Here is a 27,396-nt window from a genome sequence, read left to right on the forward strand (position 1 = left end):
GGGAAAGGGGAAAAATAGTTACAAATAGAGAGGGGAGGGAGGCAAACCTTAAGAGACTTTAAATACAAAGAACAAACTGAGGGTTGATGGGGGGAAGGGAAGAGAGGGGAAAATGGGTGATGAGCATTGGATGGTGTATATCAGCGATGAACCACGGGAATCTAACTCCCAAAACCAAGAGCACACTGTACACACTGTATGTTAGCCAATTTGACAATAAATTACATTTTTTAAAAAAAGACCTATGCAGTGGCGATCCCTCCACCTGGAATGCCCTTACTTTAGATATTCGCATGCTTTAAGCTGTCTCTGTTCTCCCAAACGATAGCAGCTACACTTTGAACAGTGATTCTCTGTTAGGACTCCCAGTTTTGATACTGCTATTGTTTTCTATTTATTTGTAAATATTTCCCGCCCTCCCTCAGCTCCTGCTCCATGAAGGCAAAGATCTAAGAACCTTCTTAATGTTTATACCCACTGCCACAGGGTTAAGTGGATGAATGAGCAAATTAATAAATGTAGAAAAGTCTCAGCTTCCCATGATTGTTGACCTTCCTGTTAGAAATTTGATTGTTTTCTTATGGACAGAGTTGTCAAATAAGCATAAATAGGTAGAAATTTTAGAGAGACATACTTTAAGACTAGACAAAGGGAGAGCTGTGCTTCCTGAGACAGGTAGCAGGTGCCTCACCCACTTCTGGTTGGAAGACTGTGTTACAACAGATGGGTAGGATAGATGCCATCAGAAAGAGGAGTTTGTGCTAGATGATTCTGAAAGTAAATTCCAACTCTGAGTTTCTAAGATGATTGTTACTATGCAATTTCAGTGCATTCTACACTTCTCCTTATTCAGTAAGGGTTACTGGTCTCTTGCCTAGACTTAGTTAATTGAACAGCTAAGAATCCCTGGAATTCTGGCCGTGGGATATAAAAGTCAACCATAAAATTGTAGCAGGTTTGGATCTCAGGTATTCTCTTTCTAGATGGCTCTTAAGGATCTGCTCTTGAATTTACCCATCCCTCAAACATTCTGGCATTGATACCATCTAGAAGTGATCTTTATAGAGTAGAATGCTTATCTGGTGTGGTTGGTTAATGGAAAAAAGTTGGCCCAAATCAAGAATCATAGAAAATGATACTTGGACCCCTTAATCTTTAATTTACAACAAGTTAAATATAGCATCATTCCCACACCTTTTTAAAATGAACTTTCTATTTTTAGTTTGCAGTAACTTCAGGTTTACAGAAAAGTTCCAAAGATACTATAGAGAGTACTCCTATAGCCCTGATCAAGTTCCCTCGTTGTGACTGTTATGTTAACAACATCTTGCATTGTCGTGATGTAGTCCTCAGCACTGAGAAACTGGCAGTGGTATGTTTCACTTAACTAAATTCTAGTATGTATTTGGATTTCACCAGTTTTCCCACCAATGTACTCTTTTTGTTCCAGGATCCAAAGCTGAGTATCACATTGCACTGGGTTGCCCTGTCCCCCCAGTCTCCACTGTGTTCTCTTGCACCTATATTTAACAGCAATATTTTAGCTTCTTGTACTTAAATTGTCAGAAATAGTGCCTTTTCACAATCATATTGCTATAGTTAACCATCAAGTAATTATATTATGTAATTACAGGGGCACTTGTCTCAGTCTGTAGAGACTGTGACACTTGATCTCAGGGCTGTAGGCTCAAGCCCTACATTTGGTGTAGAAATTACTTAAAAATAAAATCTTAAATTTAAAAGAAAATTGTGTAATTACAATAAAAAGAACAACTTGCATAAATAGGTTTGGGAAAAGCGAAACCGTTCTTGATAAGGACCCTACTCAATGATTGGGAAGAATTGCTCAGGGAAACCAGAGAGTAGCCTTCCAGCTCTAATCTTTGAACATGCTGTGGGAATCAGGTAGGAGAAACAGAAAGTAGCATTGATTTGGCAAGTCCATTAATGAAGTATCTGTTACATTCCCATTCAAAAAAAGAAAAAGGTTAATGCAGTTGTAATGGGGATACCCCACCTGTGTGTATAGCTTCATCCTTTAAAGTGGTTAGGGCAGGCCTGTAGAGGAGAAGATGGGTCTCCAAGATAGGAAGCAGAATGGCCAGCATAGAACTTGGGTCTTTTGATTACTATGCCAGAGCTTATGCTATGTTACCATAAACTTGTGTCAGGTCAAAACATTTCTTCACAGAAAAAGATTTGTGTGTGGTTTTGTGAATATCAAAATATTTTCCTGCCCAAGTAAATTGTGTATCTTGGACCCTGTGGAAGCTTCACAATCCACAAATGGTTGCTTTTCATGTCAGACAATGAAATGAGTGAAGTTGGAGGGAGGCCTTTTTAGCCCCAGCAAAGGGGATTGGAGTTATTGCCAATGCCCTTATCTCTTCCAGATTTCTTTACAGATTTCTTGGCCTCAGCATGGGTCTTAGAATGAACAGAGGTCATGGGCTGTGACTCTACTCTTGAGGTACCCATGGAAAGATCACTGACCTGCCTGAGAGTCAGCAGCCCTGCTTTTGGCCTTCTCTGTGCCACTTGCTGTTGTAACCTCCACCTAACCTTGCCCAGCCTTCTGTTTCTCCATTTAAAACAAAAGGGTCCCCTGGTGGCAGTGGGTGGTTTTTAGCTTTCATTACCTTGTTTCTTACCATTTGCAAAACACTTTCATAGCTACTCCATACTGTTTCTAGAACTTCCCGTAGGTGGTTAGGGTAGGAGATTGGATAGCACAAGGCCAGCGGGTCTGACATCCCTGAGTTCAGATTCCAACTCAGCCACTTAATGTCTGTGGAACTTCATTCATCCTTACTTAGCAAAAGGAATAATAGCGAGACCAAGCTTATAGAATTGTTGTAAGGAATGAAAGGAGACACAAAGGCAGGCTAAGGTCCAAGACGTCTTTGGTTATTAAGGACCATTTGTTACCAGTCATACAAGTTGCGACCTTGGTATGGTTTTCAGAGAATTATTGGGTATAGAGATAAAAGGCAATATGCCCAAATCTGTGTAGCAACCACAGATTGCCACTGTGCAACCACAGGTGCCATTAAACCAGCAACTTTTCCTGTGCCAAAACTCGCAGAAAGAGGAAAGCCCAAGAAAAATCTATAATGGCTAATGGGCTAAAACTGCCAATTTGATTATGTTTTTACACTGTTTTTCTTAACTATTTTGATGGACTAAAAACACTACCAAATTTCCAGGTATCCAAACAAACAAACAAAAAAAAGAAAACCCTCCAAAACATGAAGAGGGCATTGTTTGGCCTTACAGTCAGTTCTTTTGTTTAGCAAATATTTATTCAAAGCACTGAGTTAGCTGCTAATTTTGAATAAACTAACTGAAATATCAAGTAATTTGTAAACACATTTTAAGAGCAAGTGTCACCTCATTTTCTAGGGGAGAAACTGATTCCTACTTACTCTTCTGATTTCTCTCAGGAACAGGAATCTGTCCCAAAGAAGAATGATTAAAACTTGCTGTCTGTCTGATAAGGGTGGGGAAGGTGAGCAGAGTTTGCCCTCCAGCTGTTGCTCAGAGTCACAAAAACATTTGCAAAGCCCTTCCTGATAATACAAAGAGAATCAACAAATATTTGCTACCTCCTATTCAAGGTACTAGACCTGGGCACTACAAATACCTAATTTGTTTTCTCAATCCAAAACACATCTTTCCCCTGACCACCGACCCTCCCCCCAAATTGAGTAATTTAAGCTGAGGCTGAGTTGTTTTTTTTTTAAACTGGTAAAATTAATTGTGAATCCTAATCAATAACACGTTGAAGTCAGTGGCACAGAGTTAAACTGACAAGGCGACAAATCTAAAAGGAATAACTGAACGATTGAACAAAGTCCTGTCACAAGTACCTGGCTCATCTGGAAGACACGGACAAGTTCTGGGGCTCCTCCAGGCCAGCAGGAGATAGCTTAACATAGACCTCTCCTGCCTTTCTGTGGCATCAGTGCTGAAGACTTTAGGGGAGATTTCACAATCTGTTAGACCTAGCCTCTCCCGGGAAACACTGCTCCTTTGTCAAGGTTTCAGCTGTCTACTTCTGCTGCCCCACTTCAGCCCTGCCCAGGATTTCCCCTTTCCTCTAAGAGTCCCCCTCCTTCCTAACACACTCCTACCTAACCGAGTAACAGCTCACCAGCTCACCTTCTCTAACCTGCCGGGCCCTGTGAGGCAGACGACCAGGGCCTCTGGACCACTAACTTTTCCTGTGCCATAACTCAACAGAGAGGTAGGCTCAGTGACAGGTTTACAGGAGAGCAGGACTTTAAATAGCTGAGGTCAGTGTCTGGAGGCTTCCCGGCAATAACCACTAACAGCATCCCGCCGCCAGCGAGACTACTGGCCACTCGGTTACCCACTCTCAACTATTTCTGATTTTCAACTTTATTTTCAAACACATCCTCAGAAATCCTGACCCTCAGCAGATTGACAGCACAGCCCTCTTTATATGAAGCCTTGTTTATGGGCCACAATTCTCCCGACAGATTTACAAGTGTCTGTGGAGTTTTAAAAGACAATTGCTTAACAGGCATTAAGTGAGACACATAGGACTGTGTAAATATTTTAGCTGGAATAGGGGATTTTTTTTAAATGTCTTAGCCAAATATTGCATTAAATCTGAAAACGGTGGCAAACTGATTAGCAGCAGTCGCCAGCTTCATGCTTTGCCAGTGATTCGTGTGGCCAAGAATAGATACCAGATTCCGTCCACCAGTTGAGCTTGGGTGTTTTAAAATAATTCTCCACCCTTTACTTTCTTCTCCTTTTTTCTTTTTAAATTTCTTTCTGGTTTATCTAGATATAAACACACTCCAGAGTAAAAAGTTACGGGTAATGTGACTAACCCAGTAGAGGCCGAAACGGGAACGGGGGCCCAGAGGTCAGAGAAATTGTGGAAGGCTTGCAGCTGTCCTGGTTGAGCAATGGGGAAACAGGTTGCTTTTTGCTAATGGGGCTTATGCATCTTAATCACTGGTCTCTTTGCAGACAGCGATTGCACTGCTGGAAGGATCAACTCTGTTACCCCTGCCCCTTACGGATTCCCTTGAATCGTAAAGAGGCAGGCCTGTTGCCTTCAAGATTTATATGTCCTGGAGAATCTGTCATATAACGTTAGTAAAAGCTACCATGTAATAAGCATTTTGGCTCTAGAGGAAGTGCGTGTTTCTCTTTAAGTTTATTCTGAGAGAGAGAGAGAGAGAGAGGGAAAAAGAATCCCGAGCAGGCTCTGCACTGGCAGTGTGGAGTCTCATGCAAGACTTGAACTCACTAACATGAGATCATGACCTGAGTCGAAATCACGAGTCAGATGCTTAACTGACTGAGCCACCCAGGCACCCCAGGAAGCATTTTTTTAATTTAAGAATTCCTATTGGGAAACAATTTTCCTCATTTGAGCATTGCATAGGATGTATTGCTTAACCTCAAATATAATTTCTGTGAGAATAAGGCATATACTACCTAGTGGGGCTTTGCTCTGCCTTTGCTGATCCCATCAGCAACCTCTTAATTTTCACCTACTCATTTTCACTAAAGACACTCCTTAATGCAAATACTCAATTGATTGCCCAAAAATATAGGTTCTATCTCTTCTCCACAAATGGCTTGGGTTTTTCTTTAAGTTTATTTATTTATTTTGAGAGAGAGAGAAACCATGCATGTGCATGCTGTAGGGGCAGAGACAGGGGGGGAGAGAGAGAGAGAGAGGAGAAGAGAAGAGGGGAGGGGAGGGGAGGGGAGAGGAGAGGAGAGGAGAGGAGAGGATACCAAGTAGTTCCCTTACCATCAGCATGGAGCCTAATGTGGGGCTCAAGCTCCCAAAACGCGAGATCATGACCTGAGACCAAATTAAGAGTTGGATGCTCAACTTGGTTGGATGCCACTGAGATGCTTCTGGATTTTAATCCTGTGTCCAGACCATTTGATATTGTTGGTTCACAGGTCTGAACATCTTAAAATAATGTGTTTATAATTGTATAAATGTGTACTTCGGAAATCTGAGTGCTTAATGTAAAAATCCCTGTAGACTTTGCCCCAAGCCCATTCAGATAACTCCACTGGTGTTGGTGATAGTGTAATTTACATTCCAATTAAATGGGGCAAGAAGGGCCTTTCAGAAAGGCTGCTTTCATGGACAGACCTCAAACCTAGCCTTATGTTGTGGTTAAATCACAAATTATTTTATATCAACTTTTGCATGTCACCAGTCACAGTCACCTTTGAGTAAATTACCTCAGTGCATGGGTGATCGTCTCATATTTTACATTCTAGTGTAAAATCCCTTCAGATGCCCTAGCCCCCATATCACAGTGACAGGCACAGTTGTAGCTTACGTGTAGCTAGCCACGTCTGCAAGGCACAAGTACAGAAGGCACGGTTTTATTTAAAGAAATCTCTCTCTTTCATCACTCCCATTTTGGTATAAGCTGTGTTGTACCAAAAGCAGTTTGACCATAGGTATCAAGGACGCTAACAATGTTTTTCCTATTTTACCCATAATTCCACTTTTCGGAAACAAAGAAACAGTCTTAAACTGAGTAAGTTTTCCTGGGCACAGTTGTTACTTAAAGCCTGATTGGCTACAAGAGTAAGGGAGAAGGGACTGCACTGTTCAACTGTAGGGTCACTGTTAGATAACCTAGAGTTCATCTGTTGGATGAAATTTGATATGGCTGTTAAACACAATGCTTGTGCATTCTGTGAACTAATATGAGAAAGTGTGTTTGATATCTTTAATTGAATAAAGGTACATACATTTCTCTTTCAAATACAAGGGTATAAAACATATGTATATGTATAAACATATATATAAAGGCAGTCCTTATAAAACTAGGAGGGGAGTGTGTGAGGAAGAGGCCAAAACACTTTTAAAAAGGTACGAAAGTATTCTGGTCATGATAGCATGAATGACTTTCCTCCGACTATTTTTTTAATAAATATTTTTCAAGTTTCCTCATAATACTTTTTAGAAGGGGCTTGCTGCACTCCTCCCCAAAATGAGTTCCCATCCCCTTCAGACGCTCAGGAACTTTGTGATTGGGGCTGCCTGCCTAAGGCTTCCTATTAACACAGTCTACCTGGAGATCAGGGCTTTGGCTGAAGGTGCCTTTTTCTTCCATTATAACACACTTTCCCATCTATTGCTTGAAATCCCCAGCCTTTTCAAACTAGTCTGAGAAATTAATTTATACTAATGTGTTAATGAATTCTTCTTCAATAGTGTTTTCTTTTTTAACTCATATGTATGAGTGCCTAAAGAGATCTTCTGAAGTTGGCATCTTCATTTCAAGGGAAAGCTTCCGATGGTGATGATTTTTATGGGGACCTTGGGAAGGGATGTTTTTAAATAAATGGATGGATCACTTAACACCCTATAAATCAAGTCATGCCCGATCCGTCTATATTTAGGCCCAGTCATGGGTAGGTGATTAATGAATATTTTTCATGCTGATGTCTCGCAGACCAAGGCTGTGTCTATAACCACATAATCATCACAGTGGAAATTCTGACTCAGCTGTGATGTTTGATGGGGGGGACTTTTGAATAGTGCCTTAGACAATTCCGTGCAAAGGCTGTAGCTGGTGGCCCAGCTTCGCAAGTCTTTCCAAAAGTCCTAAAGCATGTTGGCATGTCCTCACTTGGCCCTGTCACTTCTGCTTAAATTTTTTCATGGAGAATACTCATGATCATGGGACATTAAGGTGAATTTGATCTTGGGCAGCCTCCCTCTGTGAAGTGAATCAGCATCATGGGACTCCCCTGGGCTCAAGCTTCCTGGTGGGTTTATTTTTACACAAAATTCCTCTGAGGAAATGAGTACCCACTCTTCATCAGAGTAGCTCTAGACAGTATCTTCTTGGATGGAATGATTTTCTTCATTTTGCTATTCTCTCTCTAGCTTAACTACTTAAATAAGGGGCTATAGAATCTGTCTCCACTTACTTCACCCCTCCCCAGTTCAGCTTCCTCCTTCTATCCCCTAGTCCCTGAATCTGCTTCTGAAAAGACCAGAGACCTCTGTGTTGCTAGAATCAGTGGCCACTTCTCTGTCTTCTGTGTGACCTTTCAACAGTATGGCACAGAGCTGACTATTCTTTTTTCCTTGCAAGACTGGGTTCCTCTCAGACCATGTGACTCCACACCCCTACTTTTCTTTCCCGCTGCTCATTCTCCATCCTTTGTGGGCCTTTCCTCCACCACCCATGTGCCCAGGGTTTGTCTTATAACCCCTCCCTTCTTTGGCTACATTTTTTCTATCCCATCCGTGCAGCGTAAACTGCAGACTTTTACATACAACATGAGCATCTAATTGACATCTCAGACTTAACATGCCCTAAATAACACTCTTGATTTCCCTCCTCAAACTTACGGCTCTCTCCCTTACTCTAGTCAAGTCTCTAGCCAGGTATCTTCAAAGTGAGACTTTTCCTGACTATTTTACTTAAAGTGACAAGTCTCCTACTCCTGTGGCACTTCGTGACCTCCTTTCCCTGATCAGGCTGGTTCTAGCTCCAGCTCCTTGAATGCAGTGCCTTTGAATCAAAATCTAGGTGATTCAAAACACAGGACATTAAAGATCTGGGAAAGAAAACATCTCTGTGTCCCTGAGGTCCAGTCATGCTATTACCACTTCACTTGTCCCAAAAGATAAATACGTTCCCATCATGCTTTACTTTTACTCATTGTATTTCCTCTTTCTGAAACGACTTGCCTCTTTCTTCATTCTCCTTGGCTCGCTGGCTAACTCCTCCTGAACTTTTTGCAATTGAACTCATAAGTTACCTATTTTGAAGAACTTTCCCTGGCCACCACCTCCCAATCCCAGTCTGAGTTGGAAGCCCCTACGCAGTGTCCCATGACACTGCACTATACTACAATTTGTTGATTTCCTTATCTCTCTCTGTTTCTAGATTTTTTTAGAGGAAAAATGACCAATAGCTCTGGGTAAATAGTCTCCCACCCCAAACATTTAACACAGTGCCATAGGGCAGGTACTCAATGTTTTGAATGTATGAATATTTGTGTAACCCGTGTATGTTCATAGTAAGCCTGGAAACCACCCTGTCTCCTGTGATCTAAGAACAATGTACTCCAAAACCTCTGTAGAGAAACAAAGCTGTCCATATGGTTTGATGGAAAGAGGATGGGCACCTCCAATCTTTTATTTCCTTGTTGGAAGGGATACCTCTACCTCCCTGTAAGGCATCTTTATTCTGTGCTAGGTCCAAACTTGGCGTAAAATCCAGCATCTTCTTTAGTATTCACAGTCCATGCTCACAGCAAGCACTGTAAGTTGAGGAGGGGGGTGCCCGAGAGACCAGCCCCCCCCAACTCAATGTTTCCTCTCTTCCTATCTTTCTTCCTCTGTATCCATCTATCCTTCTGAAAGAGACCCAAGCTCTCTTCCTCATTTATGAAAGACAATGCCCATCTCCTTAAACCCAGAATATTAGATAACACTCCACCTACCCAAGCCCTCATCTAAGTATGGTGAGATGCTTGACCCCAAAATTAATCAAAGATTTTGTTTCCAATAATGACCATTTTCTTTCTAAGAATTCTGAATCTAGCTTTTGAGATTAAAAATACCTGTATCTCAAAAATAAATAAATACATAAATACATACATACATAAGTCTGTATCTCCTATCAGAATTCATGAATGTGAATGAACATGGCATGATATCCAGTCTGTTTTCTCCAGTCCATATATCCATCTACATGGATTGTACATATACATATCAAGAGACATATTTTTCACATATCTGAGTATATATACACATCTATATGTGTATGCGTGATGCTAGAGCCAAATGCTATCAAGACACTAAGATCTGTACTGCTTGTGTATAAGACTCCACCTCTCCCATTTGGCGGTTTATTCATTTATTTAGTAAATACTCATTGAGTGTCTTCTCTGGGCTAGATATTATAATAGATGCTGGGAATAGAACAGTCTGCAAAATATACTCTTTCTGACTAATGAGAGAGACAGTCAGTCATGAAGGTTATAATTACAAAGAAGAAGTATCAGTGCTATGAGACTATAGCAGAGGAAGCCTCATTACAGTACAGAATGGAGGGTTGAAAAGAAATACTGATGAAGTGATCTCTGCGCTGAGATGAAAACAATGACGAACCACTAACTAGGCCTTGTTACTAGCAGCACAGGAGAATGTCACTGGAGAAGGAACACACTGATGCTGAACTTATCATGTTTGTAGAAATGAGAGACAGTCATGTGGCTAGGGCACAGAGTGTGGCCAGGAGAGCGAGGCTGGGAAGGCAAAGAGGAGCCAGCCCAGGCAGGGCTTTGGAAGGGCCAATCTGGAGAAGCAATGGAAGCTACTGGCACGTTTAAGCAGTGGGTTGGTATAATGAGATGTGTATTTATAAAGCTCACTGACTCCAGTGTGAAGAACAAATCAGAAGGAGGCAAGGGTATACGTGAGACGACCAAGAAAGAAGGTACTGAGGCAGCCTGGTGGGGAGTGACAGACCCAAGAGCCCTTTTGGAGGTGAAACTATGGTCTAGACATGTCATTTTGGGAGTTGTCGTCCTCACAATGGTTACTGCAATGTTTACGTGCATGGAATTTTCTTGAGGTAGAGAGCATAGCATGAGAAGAAAGCAAATGGTAAAATACGGTAATGCTTAATGGCTGATTGTAGAAGGATGAGGCCACAAAGGAGACAGGATAGTCAGAGGTAGGAGGAAAGCCAGGAGTTGGAGCCCTGAGCTAGGGGACAAAGTATTTCAGGATGGGCAAGAGTTGAGCAAAGTGGAATCCTGCTGGGCAGTGAGCCAAGACAAGATTAAAAAGAAGGGCACTGAGAGTACGATGGGTTCCTTGGTGACTTCAGAGTGTTTTCTCAGTGTCATCAGAGGGGTGAGGTGAATGTCAATGGGTGTGAAAGTATGTGGTGAGTGAGAAATAGAAAATGTGAGCCTGAGCAATTTTTAGAAGATGGTTTGGATATGAAAGAGATTCAGATATTTATAACATGATGATTTGTTTACTAAACATGTAAATATTAGAAATGTCAACTTAATTCAAAGAGTTTGTGGGATGATTGTTAATGTTTCCTGATTCTTGGAAATGAAAAGAGTACAGTCGTGTACAATATGTTATCTTTCTAGGCTTAGAAGTGTTTAAATATTTCAGATGGATAAAAAATATTGCAGATAGCATGTTCCTATTCAATATACAGAGGGTTTTTCATGAACATTTCATTTAGTCCTCATGAAATTTTATATATCAAGAAACTAAGGGAGGCGCCTGTGTGGCTCAGTCGGTTAAGCGTCTGACTTCGGCTCAGGTCTGACTTCGGCTCAGGTCATGATCTTACGGTTCGTGGGCTCGAGCCCCACGTCGGGTTCTGTGCTGGCAGCTCAGAGCCCAGAGCCTGTTTCAGATTCTGTGTGTGTCTCTCTCTCAAAAATAAATAAAAACTATTAAAAATATTTGGGGAAAAAAACTAAGGTATTAAAATAACTTTCACAGTCAATCAATGGCATGGAAAACTAAGAAATAAATGTATTTTTAGATTAAGAATAGTTCAAGGAAGAGGATTTTCTGAAGTATTGATTGTTAATATGTGTATATATACACTTATATATATAAGCATTATACTACAAGAAAATGCCAAAGCTTAGGTTCCATTTTTTTAAGTTAGAAAATTCTTTTTTTTTTAATATTTATTTATTTGTTTTGCGAAGAGGTGGGGAGAGCATGAGCAGCAGGGGAGTTGGGGAGAGAGGGAGAGAGAGAATCCCAAGCAGGCTCCATACTGTCAGCACAGAGCCCAAAGCAGGGCTCAATCCCATGGACTGTGAGATGATGACCTGAGCTGAGATCCAGAGGGAGATGCTTAACTGACTAAGCCATTCAGGTGCCCCTAAAAGTTAGCAAATTCTTTAAGTGCCCAGCCAGTATTTGTCTTAAATCCAATTATTTATTTAATGGGTCTTTTTTTTAATATAACATTTATTGGTACCTTTTGAAATTAATGGGTATCATTCGAAGACTAATGTGTTTGATTTCTCAAGTACATGTATATTTCAAACTTTAGATCCATGGTAACTGTTGAAATGAAGGCACAGTCACATCTAAGATTTGAAGAATCACTCTACCTTGCAAAAATAAGCACAGAAATAACATTCTTCACTTATCTGTTTATTATGGTTTTAAGACTTTATGGGTTTAAGAGTTTCTAATTAGCTTTTTAAAAAATGACTTGAGATATAATCACATTTCCTATAATTCACCCATTTAAAATGTACTATGTAATGATTTTTGGTGTATTCACAGCAAACCATCACTACAACAATTTTAGAAAATTTTCATTACCCCCAAAAAACCTCATACCCTTTAGTTATCACCTCCTCAAGCTCTCCACCTTTCCCACCCCCAGCCATAGGCAACCATCATCTACTTTTGATCTCTCTAGATTTGCTTATTCTGGACAGTTCATATAAATGAAATTATACAATTGATAGTTCTTTGTGATTTGCTTCCTTCACTCAGCATAATGCTCTCCCAATGGATTTTGAGCCATAAACACTGTGTATATACAGACACGAAGCAGCACTGGCATATGTGAATCTCTCTGTATGTCTACGTTACTTTGTGTTAATGAGGTGACCCAGGTACCCTGCATAGAAGGCCTGTGGTTTCACTCCTAATACCCAGTTGCCCAGTCAAGTTTTTTTCAGCACTCGGGATACAGATTTTTTTCCTTTAGGTGAATACAGTCACTAAGAAGAATGATTTGGACATAATAAATATATCAGCTGAATTTCTAAACCAAAGGTAATGAATGAAAATACCTTTGATTATATATAGGTTGTCCACACCAGAGTCATTAATGTACAGTTGTCTGATTTGAGCCCAGAAATTTGAGTTTAGGGGTCTAGTTAGCAGAATATGTCCGGCAATCCACTACAGAAGATAATTAATATAGGTCTCTTGTAGAATAGATTTTCTATTTCCCCTATCCCAGGACTTCCTCTAATACCACTTATCACTTACCATGCTAAGCCTTAAGATACCCCCTGTATTTAGTATCAGAGCTCAGAAACTTGAAATAGGCACTTTTTATTTCAAGCTTTTATCATTTGTGTTTGACCTAAATCAACTTGAAGTCTTCCTTCATGTAGTCTTTTTCTAAAGAAGTTTTTTTCTTTTAAAAATAGTACCCTCTCTTTGTGCCTACCTTTAATAACCAAAGTTGAAAAATTCTTAATATTTTCCTAGTTTTATGTATAATTTTCCCCTTCCATAGAAACCCCTGAATTGTAGCTAGCCAAAAGCTGTTTTTATTTTACTGTTCTAACGCATTGGATTTAATGTAATTCCCTAGCCATTCAGTTCAAGGCCGATGCCATGAAAAAGAACTGTGTAGTTTTCTTGTGCTAATATTGTGATTTTGATTTCTGAATTTTTTTTTTTTAGTTTCTTTTGATAAAAGTGTGTTTGGGAGTAGAAATCTAGAAGGGGTGTGTATGTGTGCGCGTGTGCATATGTGTGTATTTCGTGTGGAAAACACTAGGAAGGACACTGTACTGTGTGGGTATTGCTAAAAAGAGATACTGGAGTACAGTACGTTAATAAGGGAGGAAATAATTCACATGGTTCACATGCAGTTCACATTCCTAGGAACAGTCGTTACTGTGTGTCCCACCCCTTGTTGTTGGTGACCCATTCACTACAGTGTCCAAGGGCAGAGATTTTAGTCTGGGTTTTTCACTGATATATCCTCAGTACCATTATAAGTTGTGTATATAGTTGACACACGAGGGGATACTTGGCAAACTGATGTGTGTGTTGAGTGAATTCCTTTAGGATAAACTCTTTAATCCAGCATTCGATGCCCTTTTTATCTGACTCTGATTTATATCTCTCACATAAACCCTATTGATAAAAGATTTGCTTTAGTCACAGTTCTGAACGTTGCTACAACAGTCCTCTCTGATGGCCCTTGGAGCTTGGGGCTTGTGGAAAGGTTGGGAAATTTGTAAAACTGAAGAAGTAAAACTGGCACAGAGCCCTGGAGGGAGTGGAGTAGGAATTAGGTAAGCAGAGAAGAGAGCCTTCCAGTCTAAAAAAGCAGAGTGTAGGTAAATCTCTCCTTTCCTCTAAAAATAAATTCTCACTCCACTAAGCCCGCAGGTCCTTCAACTCAGAGAGAGAAGCAGGCTCCGTGTTCTCCTAAAAAAATGCCCATGGACGTTTGAGCAATTAATTAGACATGTCTTAGGTTTTGATTAATTAATTATATCTAGGCCTTGCCTCTGTATCCTTGCATCCTACCCATGTTTTTTAAAGTGGCTCAACAAACTCTATTCCTTATTCTTAAGGGTCAAAAACAAAAAAAACAAGATAACCACCTTTGACCTTAACAGCCTCATATCTGAAATCTTAAAACATTCAAAGCCCTATCTTTCAATGAAATGCTTCACAAACACTCCTCTTTCAATGAGTTAAAATAATTCTCTCCATTTAGTGTCCAATATTCCCTTATGTTTTGCTTTTCAATATTTAATCTCTCTCTTTCTCACACCAGTCACTTAGTAGCTAACTTCAGGAACCAATATATTTTTAATTCTGACCCATATTTAATAGATAATGAGGAAGAGAATGTCGGGTGACTATGGCTTTACATTGGAACCACTGGCATGGCCTGTGTCTGAGGCAACCTTGGTGGTCTGGCGATATTGTAAATGTGCCCTCTGGTTAGACAATAAGCGACATTTGTGGATTTGTCAGTGACCTCTCCCCTTTGTGCACTGCCGGTCTCCAGTGTCATCATTAATTAGTCTTCAGGTCTCCCATTTGTCTGCCAGAAAGCATCTCAGATAAGCCAAGTTAATAAGTAGGAGCGGGCGAGCTGCCTGGCCACCGGAACGTGCAACGGCGTGGGGGCGGTCGGTGAGCTGGTCAGAGGGCGCCCCTCTCCTCTGATCACGGGGAGAAGTTTAATTCTAACAGGCCACATGGGAGGCTGGGCTGGTTGGGGCTCAGGGAGGACCTCTGAGCCCAGCAAGGGAGCTGCTCTTACACAGACTGGCTTCAGTTTCTAATATCAGAACCGTGAGGCCCAGAGGCCTGGGGCTCTTGCTTCATACTTGTTTCATGCTTCCTCAGAAGCTTCTTCAGGGAATCCTAACAGTGGGTGGTAGAACTTCAGCAAAGGAACAAAAATTATTATCCCTGTGTACCAAACAGAGAGCACATTTCTGTAAATCGGATGCATGGCGTTTGTAGTCACTGATTCTCAGCCATGACTCTCTTACCATTCTGGATCAGGCATGTTTCCCAACCAATTTTCCTAAATCGTAAAAATAACAGATAGTATTTGTGAGACCCCTTGCCAGTGCCGGGCATTCTGCAAACCATCTTATGTGTGTCGTCTCACTTAATTCTTATATTAGGTCTGGGAGGGGGTCCCTGTTGTGCAGATGAGAGAAACTAGCCACAGCCCCCCACCGAGCCCAGGTAGGACTTGAGCCAAGCACAAGCCCTTCACCATACCGCTGAATGGCCTCAAAATCTGAGCTGTTCTCTGGACCCCGTGGGCTCTCTCACCACAGCCAGGACAAAGGAAGAGCCACAATGATCAATCTTTTTAATTTATGCAGAAGTAGAGGTTTTGCTTTTCTTATTGAAAAAACAAGCTGTGCCTTTAGCTTTGGTCTGGCTAAGGAGAAGTAACCTTGAAGAAATTATTGTCATGGCTTTAATTATGTCCTTTTACTGAAGTACAGGCACGCCTTACCATATGTTATCTGTGTTCATGAAAAATAGTTTCTATAAATGGAATTGTTAGAATTTGGACAAGGTAGAGGGCTAAAGACTTTAAATTCTCCCAATTTATACTGTTAGAAACTCCAGCTTTCTTTTAAATATGACTACTCATGTTCTCAAAGTCATGGCTGGATTTCATCAGGAAAGTTTATGTGGCCGTGAAAGTTCATTGGAAAATGCTGATTCTTGAAAGCAGACACCTTCCAAAGTGTTTCTGACCAATCTCCTGCTTGTAGGTCGACCCTCAGAACTAATCTGGAGGGTAATTTCTGCTGCCTTGCTTATGAGTTATGCCGTAAAGGAGTGGATGTTTGAGGGGGCTCTTTAGAGGACACTGAGCCCTTTCAAATTAATACGGAACAACCACAGTGTTTGCAGAGTAGAGACTGGGACCCTTGGTCCCAGAAAGAAAGGAACGAGGGGAAAAATGAGGACGTCATGCTGTACTCCTGGAAATCCCACTCTGAGTCTGGGGTCAGCATTGCTAAATTTTTTAAAAAAAAATTTTAATATTTATTTATTTTTGAGAGACTGAGAGAGACAGATCATGAACAGGGAAGGGGCAGAGAGAGAGGGACACACAGAATCGGAAGCAGGCTACAGGCTCTGAGCTGTCAGCACAGAGCCCAATGAGGGGCTCGAACCCACAAACCGTGAGATCATGACCTGAGCCAAAGTCGGATGCTCAGCTGACTGAGCCACCCAGGTGCCCCATCATTGCTAAATTTTTTAAACCTTCCTTCACATAAGAATGTAGTTAAGGGGCACCTGGGTGGCTCAGTCGGTTGAGCAACCAACTCTTGATCTCTGCTTAGTTTCATGATTTCATGGTTCTTGAGATGGAGCCCCACATGGGTCTCTTTGCTGACAGTGTGGAGCCTGCTTGGGATTCTTTCCCTCCATCCCTCCCAACCTCTCTTCACCTCTCTCTCTCTCTCTCTCTTTCTCTCTCTCCCCTTCCCTGCTTGCATACACTTGCACACACACACTCTCTCTTCTCTCTCTCCACCCAAAAATAAAAAAGAATAGAATGTGGTTAATATGAGGAAATCATATGCTTTGGCCAGATATACACAGAACTTTCTGGAGAAGTTTTGGGACAAGTAAATGACACCTCCATGATGACTTCATAGCGATTAATATAATTAAAGGTAAAACATAAATACATACCATACAGAAGGTATTAGAGGTATTTGAAAGATGTTTAAACTTTGGATGGGAAAGGGCTTTATGCCAGTGGCAGCACATCAGGGAGACTTTTTAGGATGAGTGGGACTTTGTCCAGTGCAGTGGTAAGTATGTATGAGACTCCAGCAGAATGGATGGAGAACCACATGGATGCAGAGGTGGAACTGGGAATGTTAGCTGATAGGATTTGGAAACACTGTCGAATTTTGATTTGGTTGGTCAAATGTATGTCAGAGATAGACCTGAAAGGTGCAGATGGAAAGGAAAGGGCCAGGAGTTTGAATTTAATTAGCGCGAGCACCCATTCATGGTTTTGTCTTGTCTTACAGCTTTCCCTCTTTGTTTTCAGTGGATGATCTTGCCTTATAATTCACACTGACCAGAGAAAACTCAACAAACCTCAAAGTTAACCCTGATCTTCTCTCCCTTACAACAGAACAACAGAAAGATCATAACGTTCCACTATTCCCCATCTCAGCAAATAGTAGTCATTACCACTGTGATGGTGCACTGTGGATTATATGGGTTTCCAAATGACCAAATCAGAACTGTCTAATTTGAGGGGGTGTGATTATCCAAAAAGCTATCTATTATAGATTACATATTATATATTATAAATTATTTATAAATTCTATCTGAAGCACATCACATGTAAAACAATTCCACATGTGTTAGTGGAATATTAATGGGAAGAGTGGGTGAATGGGAAGCCTAAAATGAGAGGTACAGTCCTCCCTGACCTGGGCTTGTTTCTCATGCTGGGCTGGGGGTGGGTCCAGGCAACTCAGTTGCTTGGGAATTTCTGCAAAATCTATTTCAAGCTCTACTTTTGGAGCACACATCTGAAGAGGATCAGGGCCTTTAATTCCCTGGGAATTCAGTAGTTTTTTCCTCTCTTTATTTTTGAGAGACCAAAAGCACAGTATTTTCTGCATCTCTGAAAGGAAAGTTAAAGGTGGTGCATTTCTGTTGCTGAAGAAGGGTGTGGAGGGAGCTATTTTTGTTTGTTTGTGTTGATTCAGTTTTGTTTTTATTTTTGCCCTGGAATTTGCTTAACCAGTGATTGATAAGGATTTTGCACACTTAATACCAAAGAGCATAGCACAGAGCATAAACTCAACAATTACTTGTTCTTCAGTAAATCTAACACCCAGCTTTTCTTCACAGCAAGTGAAAAACAGATGATGGTGGTATGCAAGGAGTCACCAAAGGAGTATCTCCAGCCTTTCAAAGACAAACTGGAGGAGTTCTTCCAGAAAGGTAGGGGACTGCATCAGCTACATATCCACAAAACTCTGAAACATCTGCCATTCCCCAGACTATTCTCTGAGGCCCACAACCCATCACATCCCTGCTGACCACCAGCAGCTCCATTGATTTTACCAGTCCATCTTCTTGTGGTGGTTACGTACTCAGTATAGATTGAATTGTCCTGCTACTTTTATATCACCTTTCAAACCCTTTTTTAACATGTTAAGTGCTTTGACATTACTCCTGTTCTTGTAAACTTTTTGAGGGAAGACTTCTTCTTTGTCTCTTCATGGATCCCAAGGGGATCCTCAGTATATGTTACCTGATGAACGACATACATTCAAGGCTTAGACAAGTCATGCCTTTCAGATTTGCAGTTAGCCTGAACAAGCAGATGGTGATTATCTCCCTAGGTTTATCAGTGTAGCATTTTGGAAACTTGTGTTGTATTTTTTTTTTTAGTGTTTGTTTATTTTTTTGAGAGAGAGAGGAAGAGAGAACATGTATGTGCCAGTGAGTGTGGTTGGGGGAGGGGCAGGGAGAGAAATAGAGAATCCCAAGTAGGCTCCACATTGTCACTGAAGAACCCAACATGGAGCTCGATACCAGTTTAATGAGATAATGGCCTGAGTCAAAATCAAGAGTCAGACACATAATATGCCCCTTTTGTTGTATTTTTATTCCTTTTTCAGAATGGAAAATTGGGGCCAATTTGAGGTTAGTAGATGGAAGTCATAGGCACGAGACTATTTATCTGGTGCATTTATGCACTTATTTGGAGATCTTTCGAAGTTATGTTCCTTCCTCCATGATTCTGGCAGGGGTAGGGAACTTTGGTTGATCTCTATTATAGTGAACGAAGAAGCTTAATGCCTTGTGGATATTTTTTCTATTTGAATCATTCAAATCCAGCTAATGATGTGAATCGAAAATAAGTGTGGGGCACAAACTTGCAATTATAAATTAAGTCATGGGAATGTATTGTACAGTATGGGGACTATAGTTAATAATACTGTATTGTATATTTGCAAGCTGCTAAGAGAGTAGATCTTAAAAGTTCTCATCACAAGAAAAAAAGTGTTGTAACTATGTGTAGTGATGGATATTAACTAGACTTATTGTGATGATTCTTTTGCAATATATACATAAGTGATTATGTTGTACCTCTGAAACTAATATGTTAAGTGTCAATTATATCAGTAAAGAAGCATGGAGTAGTTAGAGGGAGCTTTTGTCTTTGCTAGAAAGTCAAAGGAAATACACGCAGGAACCTCTGGGGATGTATCAACATGTTCTTTCTGTCTGCTAATAAGGTCCCATGATACCACACCATCAACAAAAGACCATTTAAGCGGGGTGAATCCATAAAGTATGGCCAAACCACCTTGGGAATTGGCAGGAAAATTCTCAGTCCATGAGTCAGAGAAACTCCATTCTAGCTGTTCCTTCGGTGCAGAGATCATTGTTCCCTCCGCCTTGGTGAGGGCTTGTTTGTGTGGAAGCAGAAGTCAGGAGTTCTCTCTTGGCCGCTGCTAAACCTCTTAGATGAGGGAAGCGATGTCATCACACAAAGTACCATCCTAAGAGCAAAGAGCAATACCACCCCTTAGGTGTTATGTGACTAAAATGAGGTGTGCTTTGTATGTGAGTTATCCCAGTAGATACATTGCTTTAGTATTATGCCACATAAATAAAAAGCATGAAGGATTTCCTTTTGCTGACCCCCTATTAAAAATTTCTGCTTTTTTCCCCTGCTAGATGTTTATTTATTTAATTTTTTTAATTTTTTATTTTTTTTCTTTTATAGTTTATTGTCAAGTTGGTTTCCATATAACACCCAGTGCTCATCCCCACAAGAGCCCTCCTCCATGCCCATCACCCCCCTTCCCCTCTCCCCCACCCCCATCAGCCCTCAGTTTGTTCTTAGCATTCAAGAATCTCTCATGGTTTGCCTCCCTCCCCCTCCCCAACTATTTTTCCACTTCGCCTCCTTCAAGGTCCTCCGTTAACTTCCTCCTAATCCACCTATATGTACAAATATATGGTATCTGTCCTTCTCTGCATGACTTATTTCACTTAGCATAACACCCTCGAGTTCCATCCACGTTGCTATGAATGGCCAGATTTCATTCTTTCTCATTTCCATGTAGTAGTCCATTGTATATATAAACCACATCTTCTTGATCCATTAATCGGTTGATGGACATTTAAATTTCTGCTTTTGATATATGTAGAATTAACTTGAAATGAGACCCGATTCTGTTTTTATGTTTAATTATTATTATCCTAAATCTGGAAAATTCTGCAGTGTATACATGTGGGTAGTATCAGCGTCTATGTCACAATGGCCTTATACTCCTTTTTCTCTTGGAACTTATACTGTCAATTCTATTTTTTGTTGTTGGAAAAAGAGAAAATACAAATAGATTTAGAACCTTGAACATCCTGGAAAGGGAATTGGCAAATCACTGTCTGGGGTGTAAGTTAGCTTCTTTGGTAAGTTTCTTGTGGTCTGTTCTGAAAGAGGAAATTGAGTCGAGGCAAACTGAACCTTATATCAGTGAGGTAAGGGTTGGTGACAGTAAGATGTTCTAGAAAAACCTTAGTGCAACCCTGGCTGCATGCTAGAATCACCTGGGAGAGATTTGTAAACATTCTTATACCAGGCCAAACTCCAGACCTTCCATCAGCATCTCTGGGGGTAGGACCAGGCATTAGCATTATTGATTTACTCCCAAGGTGATGCCAATGTGCAGCCCAGGTTGAGAACTTCCATGGTCCTGCTTAGATCACCATTCAGTGTGTCTTCAAAGATGTTTATTCAGTCAGGGGCACCAGTCAGTAAAGCACTGCTCCTATTCTCAGTGTTGTGAGTTCAAGCCCCACATTGGGCATGGAGCCTATTTAAACTTAAAAAAAAAAAAAAAAAAAAAANTTGTTCCTCTCTCCGTGACTGTCTCACTGGGAAAAGATCTCCCATTGAGTAAAGGTATCAGCTTTCCTTGAACCAGTATAGTGAAAGAAAGATGGGAAGGACATTAGGAATAATTTCAAATCATATTTAAAACAAAAACAGCTAAAACAAAGCACAAAGAGAATTTAAAGGAAAGCTACCATTTATACAGAATTTAAAAATTTTTAACGTTTATTCATTTTTGAGAGACAGAGTGTGAGTGGGTGAGGGGCAGAGAGAGAGGGAGACACAGAATCCAAAGCAGGCTCCAGCCTCTGAGCTGTCAGCCCAGAGCCCGATGTGGGGCTCAAACCCATGAACTGTGAAACCATGACCTGAGCCGAAGTCGGACATCTTACCGACTGAGCCATCCAGGCACCCCCAGAATTTTAAAATATAAAAATAAAATGTAATATTTTAGGAATCTTAAACATTCCCAATACAGTAATGGTGAAAAGAGGCCCTGTTGAAATAGCCTGTTACTGCTACCTTAGCTGACTTAGCTGAGTTTGGTCAAAAATCAGTTTAGAAGTGTACTGTCTGATATAAATGGCAGGCACTAGCCACATGAAGCTGTTAGGCAATTGAAATGTGGCTGATCCAATCTGAGATGTGCTCTAAGTGTAAAAGAGCAGATTTTGACAACTTAGTATAAGAAAACACAAAATATTTCATTTCTGATTTTTTGTGTATTGATTATACAGCAAAATAATATTTTGAATATATTGGGTTAAAAATAAGATACTATTATGAATATTAATTTACTTGTTTCTTTTAGATTTTAAGCATGGCTACTAGAAAACTGAAAATGATCTATGTGGTTCACAGTGTATTTCCATTGGCCAGCACTAGTCTAGAGTCACAGTCCCTTAGCCTCTCTCATTTCATTCCTTCACGCCCCTCTTCGAGTCCTTGCTCAGCTTGAAGCCTGGGTTACTGGAATGCAGTTTCAGGAGCGAGCCCCTCCCCACTTTTGCTCTGGTCCTGGCCGTTGTTTGGCTCACTGGTGGGGGTGGAGGCTTAACTGATAGAGATGGCAGCCTTCGGCTTCATCAAGCTTTTCCCCTGTGGCTCAGCAGGCAGGGCTCTGTCATGGTGCAGAATACACAAATGGACTGTCTCTTGGCCTCTGTGGGGTTCTAAATAGTAGTAACTTCTTTATGTAGATGTTTCAGTGATTGATAGTAAACATGGGATTTTCCTTCCACCATAAACATGCAATATTTACCCTGGATAATCAAATTTTTATGACAGTTATACAGCTTTAAGTATACTATCTCATCTAATATGCTATTCATTGTAAGAAACACCGTTATTACAAGTATTGCTAAGAATGAAAAATTGTTGACAGGTAAACTACAATGTGTCATAGATTATAAGATGTGCCCTGAAAGCATGTGCCAAAATATGAAAATTCCATCAAGCTTGAAGATGACATAATATGGTACTATAATTAGGCATATAGAGTCAGAGAGGAGGAATGTCTAACACTTTCAGGTAATTCAGGAAAGTCTTTCAGCCAAGGAGATGTTTTTGTTCTTATGGGGTGGTGGGGAGAAGAAGCAAAGATGGTGGTACTGATGGTAACAACAGTGGATGATAGTTAACCTTTGCAGAGTGCTACTGTATGCCAGACACTCTGGGGAGAGAAGCTCTTCTTTCTTGTTTAGTCCTCATGACTACTCTCTGGAATAAGCACTGTTAGCACCCTGTGGTACAGATGAGGAAATAGAGGAATAGGAATTCTCAGCAGAGAATGAAGGGCATTCCAGGCAGAGGAAAACACTGCAAAGCTCAGGATGGAAAGAAATGATGTATTTGGTGAATGAGAAGGGACTTGGTGTGGCTAGAGCACCGGGCATATGGGAAGAACACAAGATCAAAAAGGAGAATCCCAATATGACTTGCTAAACAATCTGAACTTTGTCTTTTAGGCAACATGGAGCCTTTGAAAAGTGGCAGGTATGGGAATGACACAGTCACATTGGGTTTGTTTTGATTTGGTGCACGGGATCCTTTTACTTTGTCCTGTTAAGAAGTACGTTATAAGCAAGAGCAATGTGAAGAAGAGCTGGAGTCGTAAAAGATGGGAAGGTAGTCTATCAAGTTATTTGACAGTAGTCCAGGCAAATGATGGTAAGAGCAAAAACAATCCCAGAGAAACAACAAAGGAAGGGACATATTTCTAAAGCTTTTAGGAGGCATAGGACTAGATAGCCCATTGGAAGTACAAAAGCAAAGTATAATTCCCCCTTTTTCTGGCTTGGATAACTGGCTTGATACCGATAAGGAGAACCAGATTTGGGATGGAAAACAATGCAGTAGACTTTGAGCACAGTGATTTGACACATGTATGAGACACGCCGGTGGAGATGTTGGGTTCATGAGACAGCACTGGATGAGACTAGAGAGGGTAGAAGTTCAAGTCATAGGAATTAATGAAAAAGCCCAAAGAAAGGGTATAAAATTAAAAGTTCCTATAGTATCAAAGTATCTGAGCACAGGATATAAGAGCCATAATTGAGAAAAGATACTTCCATACTTCCATAATATCTGAGTATTTGGCAGATAAGCCAATTTTCTATTAGAAGTCTTATCACTCATAAAGTCTTAAGCAATTGAGTTCCTTATTCCTGAGAAGTCACCCGTGAGTGGTGACTCAATTGATTCATGGGGACGCTAATTTTTATGTGAGCTGCAATTCAGTTCTTTTAACACTCATGATGATTTAATTTTTCTTTTGCAAATCATATCCTGTTGCCACACTCAAGGGGAGATGAAGTGTTTGCCCTGTGTCATCCTTCGCGTCTCAAAATGCCCTTAAATAGTGTGAGTTGACAAAATTGTGTTAGGTGTTCTTAACTAATTTCATTTCCTGTGTGGAATTGAAAGTAATTTTAATGACACCATTTTTCAGAGTTGCGATCTCCATGGTATCCAAGCCTTTCCCCTTACATGGTTTTGCTTTTCCACAGTAGGCTCTTGTTGACTCCCAATTTATAGCTCAGTTCAGAGTAACCTTGTGCAGGCAATATTTGAGCTCATGTTTTCCCACCCTCAGATCAAACATAGTCATAATGATATGGCCTTCAAAAATGTGATGCTCACATTAAAACTCCCCATAAACATGGCAGGGATCCTGTAATTGAAAGAAGGCGCGGAGCAACTGATTAGATCCTAGGTATAGATCTTGTAGGTGGTCTTTGCATGCTGTTAAATTGGTCATTTGTATTTATAGCTTCGGCAGGGAGGGCTGCAACCTAACCTGGTGCTAAGACCAGCCTTCTCCCACACTTGGCCCTATCTCCTTCTCCATTAGTTTTAGCGGGCAGCCATGAATGGAACCAAATCAAAATGCATCTGAATGAGCCGTGCCAGTCCTACAGTTCTCAAACTATCCTCTGAGGTCCTTTGAGCAGCTGAGATTAGAGATACTCTTAACGTCAAAACACTTATCTAGTAAAAGTAAATAGATACATTTACCAAAAAAACTAAGAAACAAAACAACTCTGATTGCCCACATTGAATGCCAAAAGAATCATCTAAATAGATGATCTGCTTCTATTCACTTTCTCATCCTAACATAATGGAGCCTCAGCCTGGCCCCAGATAGGTGTTAATAATTATTGTGGAATTAATGAATGAGCAGCCTGAATCTTGTAAAGTGCCCAGAGGCTACTTTTACCCCCTCTGTGGGTTTCCTGTTTAAATTCTTTCAGAACTGGTAAATCATACCAGAATCTGGTGAGATGCACTTTTGGTCTATAATGCACATCTGTGGTGAGACCTCCTGGGTATCAAAATGTCTTTCTTTCTCACAGATATGCATGTAATCCATTCTTAATAAATACTTAGATTGATAAGGTTCATTACTGAACCTTAAACCATAGACTAAAAGCAGGTTCTTAGGTAATCTCTTCAACCCCCAGAATATTCATGCCTCAAACTTACAGAGAACAGGAAGGACCAATGACCTGTGAGAAGAAATAATTCTTACGTCCTCTACAGTATTGTAGAAGGAACAACTGTGGCCAGGAGAAAACACACTACTCTGTTGTGCCAAACCGTGTTCTTGTACAGCTCACTATTCAAAAAAAAGACCAGCAGGGCTGGCTCCACATAACATCAAATGGTCAAGAATTAAGATAGTCCTGTTGTGATTTCTGGGTCACTGCAGTAACACAGGAGTAACCTCTGGAAAGTGGAGCGACTATGTTATCAAAAGTTTTATTAAGTAGACTCTTTCCTGAAAGGGTTAGTTTAAATCAGTTTATTTAGTTTTGTTTTGCTTTGCTTTCTTTTCCCCCAGAAATTTTGCAAAGAGCATGATTCCTCCCAACCAGAAAGTTAGCTTCTCTCTCCCTCTCTACCCTTCCGCCTCCCTTTTTCCTCCCTCTCCCCTCTCTGGTTCTTTCCTTCCCTACTTTCCACCCTCCTTTATATCTTTAACTTACTCTATTTTTCTTTTTTGGCCAAACATCCAATAAGTTGTCGTTTCAATAACTCTAGATCTCTTTTTCTTTTCCTTTCTTTCCAGTGAAAATTTTGCAAGAAGAAAAAAATGTCTAAATTAATTTTCTGTGTGTATAATACTGGAAAACATTGTACCCACCCACCCAGACCCTCCAAAAAGAAAGAAAACTATAGACCAATTTCACTGTAGTTTAAACATTTTATTTTTTTTTATTTTATTTTTTTTTTTAATATTTTTATTTATTTCTAGGAGAGAGAGAGACAGCATGAGCAGGGGAGGGTCAGAGAGAGAGGGAGATACAGACTCAGAAACAGGCTCCAGGCTCTGAGCTGGCAGTCAGCACAGAGCCCGACGCGGGGCTCGAACCCACGAACCGCGAGATCATGACCTAAGCGAAAGTCGGACGCTTAACCGACTAAGCCACCCAGGCGCCCCGTGTAGTTTAAACATTTTAAATACAGTGACATATTTTCTGACCAAATGTAGTTTATTTCCACAATGTAAAGATGATGTGTTACTGGGAAATCCGTTAACATAATTCATCTCTGCTAATGGCTCTAACAAGAAGACTCATACGTCATCTCTTTAAAAGGCACTAGATAAAATTCAACATCCAGTCACCACTTAAAGCTCAATAAAACATTAACATATACTTCCTTATTATAATAAAAACTAATCTGTGTCAGCCTCAGATTTGCAACTCCTATCATAGACAGAAAATCAGTCTACCCAGTATATAAGAGCTAGATGTTAAGAAACAAGACCAACATTCAATACAAAGGCAAATAATGTTAACAGTGGCAGAAACTGCTCTTCCAATATGTGAAAAGATGCCGCTCTCAAAATAAAAGAAATACAAAAGAAATCCCATTGAAATTCTATTCTTTATTTCTAAGATTGGCAAAGTTATAAAAGTTTGGTAGCAAACTCTGTTGGCAGTGCAGTACAGTGAACCCCTCTTCTCCATTGCTTGTGAAAGTAGAGGTCTATTCATCAGTATCTATTAAAGCTACATACACACGTGTCTTTTGACTTGTCAGTTCTACTTCTCGATGCATACCCTCATGTTTACACATGCAAAGTGATTTATGTGCCATGCTACTTATTCAGACATTGTAACAGCAAAAGATTGGTAACAACCTCAATGACCATCAGTAATGAAATTGTCAAATTATGGTACTTCCATATGAAGGAATACTATCAGCTTTTTAAAAAATGGGGAAGGGGCCACCTGGGTATGGCTCAGTAGGTAGGTAAAGCACCTGACTTCAGCCCAGGTCATGATCTCACAGTTTGTGGTTTGGGCCCTGTTTCAGGCACTGTGCTGATAGCTAGCTCAGAGCCTGGAACCTGTCTTCGGATTCTGTGTCTCCCTCTTTCTCTGACCCTCCCCTGCGCATGCTCTCTCTCTCTCAAAAATAAAACACACAGAAATTTTTTTTCTGATGAGGAAACGTATCTGTTGTCATGGAAGAATCTCTAAGATATATTTTAAATGGAAAACAGAGTCAGAAGAGTAGGTATATTATCATTATAAATAAAGAAGAAGGAGAAAAATGGATACTAACAAACATCTCTGAGGATGAATAGGAAACTAATCTGGGGCTGATATTTAGCTGATTCTTACCATCTCAACCATGCAGGTAGTCTGTCCTGTTTAGTTGGTAATACCCAGACTGTTGTGAAATATTTAAAATATTATCCCTG

General features: G+C 40.5%; 1 protein-coding gene across 1 annotated transcript in view; it reads left to right on the forward strand.

Annotated features, from left to right (window-relative positions):
* FMN1 (formin 1) overlaps positions 1-27,396 on the forward strand; it is a 286,938-nt gene that overhangs the window by 178,529 nt on the left and 81,013 nt on the right. Inside the window, 1 exon segment of the mRNA XM_077771645.1 lies at positions 18,179-18,271. Coding sequence (XP_077627771.1) covers positions 18,179-18,271 — 93 coding nt within the window.

The sequence above is a fragment of the Crocuta crocuta genome, unplaced genomic scaffold (genome assembly GCF_008692635.1).
Source record: "Crocuta crocuta isolate KB4526 unplaced genomic scaffold, BGI_CrCroc_1.0 scaffold156, whole genome shotgun sequence".
NCBI lineage: Eukaryota > Metazoa > Chordata > Mammalia > Carnivora > Hyaenidae > Crocuta > Crocuta crocuta.